This window comes from Scatophagus argus, chromosome 16, assembly GCF_020382885.2.
Source record: "Scatophagus argus isolate fScaArg1 chromosome 16, fScaArg1.pri, whole genome shotgun sequence".
Classification (NCBI taxonomy): Eukaryota; Metazoa; Chordata; class Actinopteri; family Scatophagidae; genus Scatophagus; species Scatophagus argus.
In genome coordinates, this window is record NC_058508.1 from 2,754,513 (window position 1) to 2,761,797 (window position 7,285).

Here is a 7,285-nt window from a genome sequence, read left to right on the forward strand (position 1 = left end):
ATGCAGTTGAACAGTACATATAAACAGAACATTTTTGTACTTGTCAACTCTTTTTGCTAGCTGCCATATTTCCCCATGGTGTATCGGGATACATCTACATAGCAAAGATTTGTTTATTTTACAGAAGGACGCAGTATAGAATCTAGGTTGTGCCAGAAGACAACCTTATTTTGGGCTTCCAACTTTTGTCAACTGGAAGAACAACAAAACACCTGAGTGACATCTACCAGTTGTATTTTCACAGTACACAGATGAGGGTTCAATTTCTTAGCAATGAATAATAAAAACACTGCAGACTCTTTAGTTATCCCAACCATTTATTTTGGACAGATTTCAACCGAAGTGAGGTCTTACATAAAACTTCTGAAAAACAAAAATAAGTGTAGGAACATAAAAATGTAGGACTGGAGGTTGGTTAGACTCCAATGTAAATATTTTTCCTTGAATATTTTTCCATTGATTGGAATGGCCTACCCAGCTCATTCAGAGTTCCCGTCATGGAAACCATCCCTCCGGATGGGCGAAAGGGAGGGAAAGGGAGCAAGGAAGGAAAGGAGACAGGGGGAGAAAGGGTAAGTGATGGATCTGTGGATGCGTTCACAGGTTTACATGGCGAAGAGGATGAGGAACGCCACCATTAAACAGAAGAGCCCCATAGCCTCAGACAGAGCAAAGCCCAGGATGGCATAGGAGAAGAGCTGCTGCTTCAGGGAGGGGTTCCTGTGGAAGATGACAAAAAGTGCACAAAGTCAAACATATATCATTAAATGTTTACAAAAAAAAAAAAAAAAAAAGCCTTGCAAGACACATGTAGTGTGTTCACAATGTCAGCACATTCTGTACGCAAACACTGAAAACAAAAAAATCAGCAATTACAAAACCAAATGATCTATGTCCATCCAATCCAATGAGTGTCCGAGTGTTTCATCTGATCCATACAAATCCATTTATATGTGACCGTGCTGTGAGGCAAGATGGAGTGTGTTCCTTTCAACTGTGGCTACATCACTGTTTATGCTCTCTCCATCTGGATGTGCTCAGAGCACTTTCCCAGCAGACAAGTTTAGTGGAGTTGTTAAGATCTGAGGTCAGGGAAACTTTGGGCTTTCTGTCCTAAAAAGATCATTTCTCTGGTTCAGTTACTGTGGTAACATACTGTCACGTTAAACTGCTCACTGACAGGCTCTCTTCGACAAACTGAGTTTGTCTTTGACTCCTCCCCTCCTGAAACTGACGGAGCTGTCTGACGCATTGTTTCCTCATTCATACAGTCAACATTCAAGCACATATTGGAACCCATTCATTTGAAGTTTACGTATTTAGAAGCATCTGAATCCTTGTTGATAATACTTCATTATCCAAGGACAATAAATGTTTCCATAATCACTTTGTCTACAATGGAAGGTCTGAGACAGCAGTGTTGTCTCGTCATGTTGCGATTGATCTCACTGATGGAATATTCCTTTCATAGTTCTATCAGTGATTATATGTCTGAGTGAGGATGATTGGTGGTGGAGCTGAAATGATTAAGATCCTAAAACAGGACTAAAAGTGTGTTTTTCAAAGTGTGAAAGTGGTTTGACAGCAGTTCAGTGACTCTGGTTATATTTACACATGTGGGAATGCTAATACTTTGCACAGGGTTTTTAAAATGTAGTCCAGATGTCAGTTTGAACCTTAATTTTATGTTTGAACTCCATTTTCATCTGCATTTTGTCCCCATCAGGTTACAACTGAATAAATGGATGTTTAAAAATCAAATGTTACATTTAGCCTACAGCAGAACCTGATCATCCACTAAGGAAATCCAAGTCCGTAGATGATGAATAGATAGATGACTTTATTAATCCCTGGAGGGAAGGTTGAATAAGCTATTTGTTACACCTGCTTCCTGAAACAGGTCTACTGCATTGTGAATTGGGTCTAATTAACATCTCATCCCAGACACATCATGATTGTCTGTTGGACTTGGATAAGATGAACACGAACTGATTCCTCCCTCCCTTCCCAGCTCTGCTTATGTGGGAATCAAAATGAGAGACAGCCCACACCTAGCTATCACTCATTGTGTTAAATTTGCATTAAGTTAAACTCCCCCCCCCCCCCAACTTTCTCTTGAAGGGCCACCAAGTGCCTTTCACGTCTCTGTAACTCAGCAGGCAGCAGCAACAGGTAACAAAAGGTACCATTCACAATGAAAGTCTGAACATGTGGACGCTTTATAAGATGCACAACACAACGTGTAGGCTTAAATTGTATTGTTAGTTTGTGCTCAAAAACTGACTGATTGTAGAAGCACTGTGTGAAGCAGAACATCACACAGAAATACATCCAATGTCTCAGAAAGGTTTGGAAAAGCCGTTATGTTGTTTGCGTTTAATTTAAAAAACGATAATCTGTCAAAATAACTTCTTTATTGCTGTAGTCAGTTTTACAGAGGAGGTCTGGCTTTTAAATCCCCATATTAGTAAAAGGCTCTACTAAAAACACAAGTGTGATATCAGGGATTGAACACTGTCACGGCAGGAAGCACTTCAGGGTGCTGTGGGTAACCAAAGTGAATGATGAGTTTCATGATTAAAGAGTCTACCTGGCATAGCCAATGATGAGGCTGCCGAACACTGTTCCGATTCCAGCTCCTGAGCCAGCCACACCCACTGTGGCAGCACCAGCACCAATGAACTTGGCGGCAGTGTCAATGTCCCGGGAGACAGCGCTGGTCTGGAAGGAGCGGGTCAGGACTGCAGACTGGCTGACTGGCAGTAGGGCCTGTGGGGAGAAACATGTACATTACATGTTACTACTACTTGCTACTACTGCATCTGCCAAGAGCACACCTGAATGCTCTTTATATATATTTAAACTGTTTAAGTGTATTCACTGCAAGTCAGCTATATAGTATCCCTATAATATAACTTATCACAGACAGACTTGGACTGGATTGGTGACCCACTGGATGGTTAAAGCAGGATGTGCTGGGCTCCAGTTTAACCTTTTCCAGTGTTTCCCTACTGAAAATTTTAGAAGCACTGGCACCGACTTCAGGAGCATCTCTTAAAAACATTTTTATTCCTACCCGTAGTGCTATTTATCCATCTAGATTGTTTTAGTGTGAATAGAGTGGGACTAGATGGAACTTGACTTGGTGTACAAAGCACACACAAAAAAAAAAAAAACTGTTGAAACTCAACCACAATGTTTCATTCCAGAAATAATTACCTGGTTACTCAAGAGAAACCAGGCCTTGTTGGGAGCAGAATCAAAGAAGAACCATTCATTGTCTTTCTATATCAGCTTGCAAAAGAAAGTGTACATGGTTAAGAGGCTAGCTAACATTGCACATTAATGTTTACATGCCACCTGGGCACAAGCACGATGCTTTTGTCCATGAGCAGATGCACCTTTCCTTATGTGCAGTCATATGATCTAGCTGTGTATAAAGAAAAACAGCTCCTAAATGAAAACACTCACAACAAGGTCTGTAGATCATCTCAAGTAACAGGGTTATGATCTCTGGAAAGATAATGCTGTTGAGTTTTCCCAAATGGAATCATATCCACTTCCAGACGTAGTGTGGTAGCTACACAAGTAATTTTCAAAGAGAAGAGGAATGGCTTTGGTTTTCTTGGTCCGTTTAACATCGCAGATATTAGTCCACCATTCATTTTGATGCAGTCAGTCTATCATAGCTTTTCCATTGGAACTTGAGGTCAAGCCATGCTGAGCTTATGTGAGTTTCTATTGCCAGTTCGGCCTTGTAGAACCAGCCCCAAAAGGGACCATCTCCATCAGCTCTCTGTACTTTTGTGGCTTCTCATTGTATGTTTAGATATTTGCCTTATATTACTGTTTCATCACGTTTGCTTTCAGCCGCAGGAGTCTCATAGCAAGTGATATACTGTATCGTACTGGCCAGGGATGGCATAAAGATGGGAAATATTATTGCCAATCAGCCAGTAATGAAATTATAATCAGTAATTAGAGCCAATAATACAGCTTGAGAGGAAGACAACGCAATAGCAATTACAATATATTTTTAACCCAAATCTAATTATAGTTTAAAATATTAAAATGCTGCATCTTTGTTCATTACATCTTAGATTTTCTTACCCATGGGATAAACTACAGATTATGAACTTATTTATGTAGAAAAATGTATTCGCTGACAAACTATGTTGCACATCCCCAACGATGTGCAACATAGTTTTAAAGACAACCGTGGTCAGGATCATTGACGACCAAAGGACTAACCTGCTGCTCCACTGTGACTTCAGGTCTGTTGAAGAGGCAGGCTGAGACTGGCCGGGCAAGGACTCTGGACCCCCCACGCAGCTACAGCAAGGCAAACAAAGCCATATTAACACACTTCCACGATGTCACCATTTTATACTGCAAGAACAAAAAGACCAAAAACATCCACCCAAAAAAATAATTTTCTTTTATTGTGAAATCAAGTTAATTCAAACAGAACTACGTTCACTTATTAGGCAGTTGTTGGAAACTGATCAGCTGCGATACGATGGACTAAAAATTGCAAATCTGCTGGCACATGTCAACACTTTCATAACTGCAACTTTTTGTCAATCCAAAACAAAGCCTTATGATACTGAATCTGTCAAAAATGATGACTAGAATTAGTAACTACTGACAAACTGACTGTACTGATCAAGGTTGTGATTAATGGACTTCAAATCAGGAAATATCCATTGATGCAACTTCAGATTCTAACGTTTCTTCACACCACATAGGTACAGATAGATATAGCAGCACAGTGCAGGTACATACGTGCCAATAGCATTTCAGCATCTGTATCCATTTAGATGGCCCCTAGGACTGCTTTCTCTATAAACATGTGCTTTGGTTATGTTCTGTCTGTCCTGCTGAGTGTCAGATGTAAATATGGAACTTTGTCCTCCATGACTGGGGCACCTAAATGCTGCAGGGTCAGCTGACATGAAAATGCCACCAACTGTGCAACTGTCAATCAGCATGGATCCAATATGCCTGTTACTCAGAACTACAGTGTTCTTGGCAAAAAAAAAAAAAAAAAAAAAAAAGTTTAGAATTCACAAAACACAAAAGTTTTGGATTGCACTCATCTTCACTCAATTTTATTAACAAGTAACAGCAGCATTACAGATACAACCTTTATAATTAACCGCTGATGTCAGCAAGTCAACCAGTTTTCAAAGTTAGAAAGCTCAAACATCATTCCCAACAATTACACTTTGACATCTTTGAAGAATTATTCCTAAAAGTATTTGAGCTGACATACCACAGCAGGAGAAGTGACAAACTTGGAGCAGGCATACATGGTTGGAAGCTGGGGAGAGAAAAGAGGAGATCTTATTGTCATACTCAGTCATTTTCAGTTGATTAAGCAGTTGATTCATTGATATGGTTGCAGGAATCAAACCTGGAAATTCTAGACAGTTCAACAACTCTGTATCAGGTTATGAACACAAGTGAATGGTGGGTATCTAGAGGTTGTCATGGAGCTGAATACGAGACGCTACAACAAAACAGCAGTTTACTGTATATATACTGTACATCGTACATGCTGAAACTGATAGTTCTTGGTGAGCGTCATTCCAATGTCAACATGTAAGCAACAAGTCTCTCGACACCTATGTGGGAACGACCTGATATTCAAAATGAGAAGGCTGTAGCTCTGATCAAGTTAACTCTGGCATGGACCTTTGACAGCTTTACTGTAGACAGAAGTAATATTAGGTCCACAGCTCAGGGTCAAAGTACACGTGAAAGCAGGTTGCCAGTACATAAAGAGTTCACCTCCATATGAAGTGAATCAGCTTTAGGAAAAATGCATCCGCCACAGAAAGGAAAATCTGCAGTATGCAAAGATCAAGACTAGCAACAAATTAATTGAGAAGAGCTCTTAAGGTCTGTTGCTATTGGGCAGTTCGACCAAGAGGTTAATCCAATTGCATCGACTCCCCCAAGGATCAACTCCAGATAAACCGCTAAATGTCCACACATGCTGCAGAATGAATGACTGTAACACTCCCACTTACAGACGCCATTAGCTGAAACCTCGAGGACAATTCAGCTTGGTGTATACACCTAGTCCTTATTGTGGTGTTCAGTAAATACTCGTATTTTCTGGAAACACAATTGTTATTATCTACAGTGACAGAAGGACGATTAGCTCGCACGACTGTCATCTGTTTAGACCCCGAGTTTAGTCGAGTGTCCTCGTAGAAGAGGGGAAGCGCCGGAGCTACGCTAAGTTGCTAAGCTAACCATCCTGCAGACTTGAAGGTCAAAAATGAGCCACAGACGGTCACATTCGGCCTAGCGAGCAGACACGATGCACACCCTGCTACAATAAACATGTTATGACGTTAGTGCAGAAACAAGGGGCGACAGGATATCGCAGGTCTAGGACATGGGTGTCCTTGCAGCGATGGGCTGATTCAGAGAACGGTAGGCCTCAATCTGTCAGACATTTTACATTCAAGTGTCTGTCAATGAGTTTAGTGCTGTGACCGGTGCATGAACCGCTGCTCGGACTGCCGGTGCGACCACCACAGAGCGTCTGACCGAAACACACTTCCCACGGTACGACTGCTCCATTAGCTGTCACACCGGTAAACCAGGAGCATAAACAAACCGGCTTATAAGTCATTGCTGGAAATCAAGTCACTGAATGGCCTACCTGACGGGAGGCTGCTAGCTAACGCTACCGAATGTTAGCAATGACAGCTAGCCATTTCCTGACGACCCATTACCGACATGAAGTTTAAATATCACATGCATGCATTCCAAGCACGGACCAACGTGAAATGTGCGGCCTACGAAAGGCTAATATTACCGGTTAGTTACGGCCTTCGGAGGGTCCGGAATTAGCTTCTCTCGCACACGGCAACAGTCAATGAATGTAGGATTTGCAGATTGTCACCTTGTCATTTATAAGCTCAGCGTCTACGTCCTCAACACCCATTGGTGAGAATGGGCCCTCCATCACCAAGAATTGGTCCATCGCCATGTTACATCCGCCATGCTAGCCTATCAGATATAGCTTTGAGCTTGATGAAGGCGGGACCAAAGGGACTTTCATTAATTTAATTGGACAGTATTGCCGGGAGAAACGAGTTTACCAGAATGACCTTTCAAAGCACATCCAGTGTCCTATGTACCCATTGGTTAGTGTACGGGAAATCCCGCCTTTTTATAAGTTCCTTATGAGCTCAGAAACCCATTGGCAAATTCTGTTCATTTGTTTTTTCAGAGGAAAATTCACACTTTCACTGCTGAAATTTTG

At 41.4% G+C, this 7,285-nt stretch overlaps 1 protein-coding gene across 2 annotated transcripts; it reads right to left on the minus strand.

Moving 5' to 3' along the window:
* Positions 1 to 299: 299 nt before the first annotated feature.
* Positions 300 to 6,948, minus strand: atp5mc1 (ATP synthase membrane subunit c locus 1). 2 transcript variants are annotated; one of them, XM_046416206.1, is made up of 5 exons: positions 6,836 to 6,948; positions 5,276 to 5,323; positions 4,252 to 4,332; positions 2,591 to 2,769; positions 300 to 720 (listed from the first exon to the last, which is right to left on the minus strand). In XM_046416206.1, exons 2-5 carry the CDS (start codon positions 5,312 to 5,314, stop codon positions 606 to 608), a joined length of 414 nt encoding a protein of 137 aa, XP_046272162.1. In that variant the 5' UTR covers positions 5,315 to 5,323; positions 6,836 to 6,948; the 3' UTR covers positions 300 to 605. The 2 variants fall into 2 exon arrangements, with proteins under 2 accessions (XP_046272162.1, XP_046272163.1); XM_046416207.1 differs by having other exon boundaries at positions 6,680 to 6,900.
* Between the last annotated feature and the right edge of the window lie 337 nt (positions 6,949 to 7,285).

What these genes read in the sequence shown, in the direction of transcription:
- atp5mc1 (XM_046416206.1), bottom strand. Translation starts at nt 5,314, where the DNA reads ATGTATGCCTGCTCCAAGTTTGTCACTTCTCCTGCTGTG. An exon ending in AAGTCACAGTGGAGCAGCAG is followed by an intron (nt 2,770 to 4,251) that starts GTTAGTCCTTTG and finishes TTCTCCCCACAG; the next exon opens with GCCCTACTGCCAGTCAGCCA. An exon ending in CTCATCATTGGCTATGCCAG is followed by an intron (nt 721 to 2,590) that starts GTAGACTCTTTA and finishes CATCTTCCACAG; the next exon opens with GAACCCCTCCCTGAAGCAGC.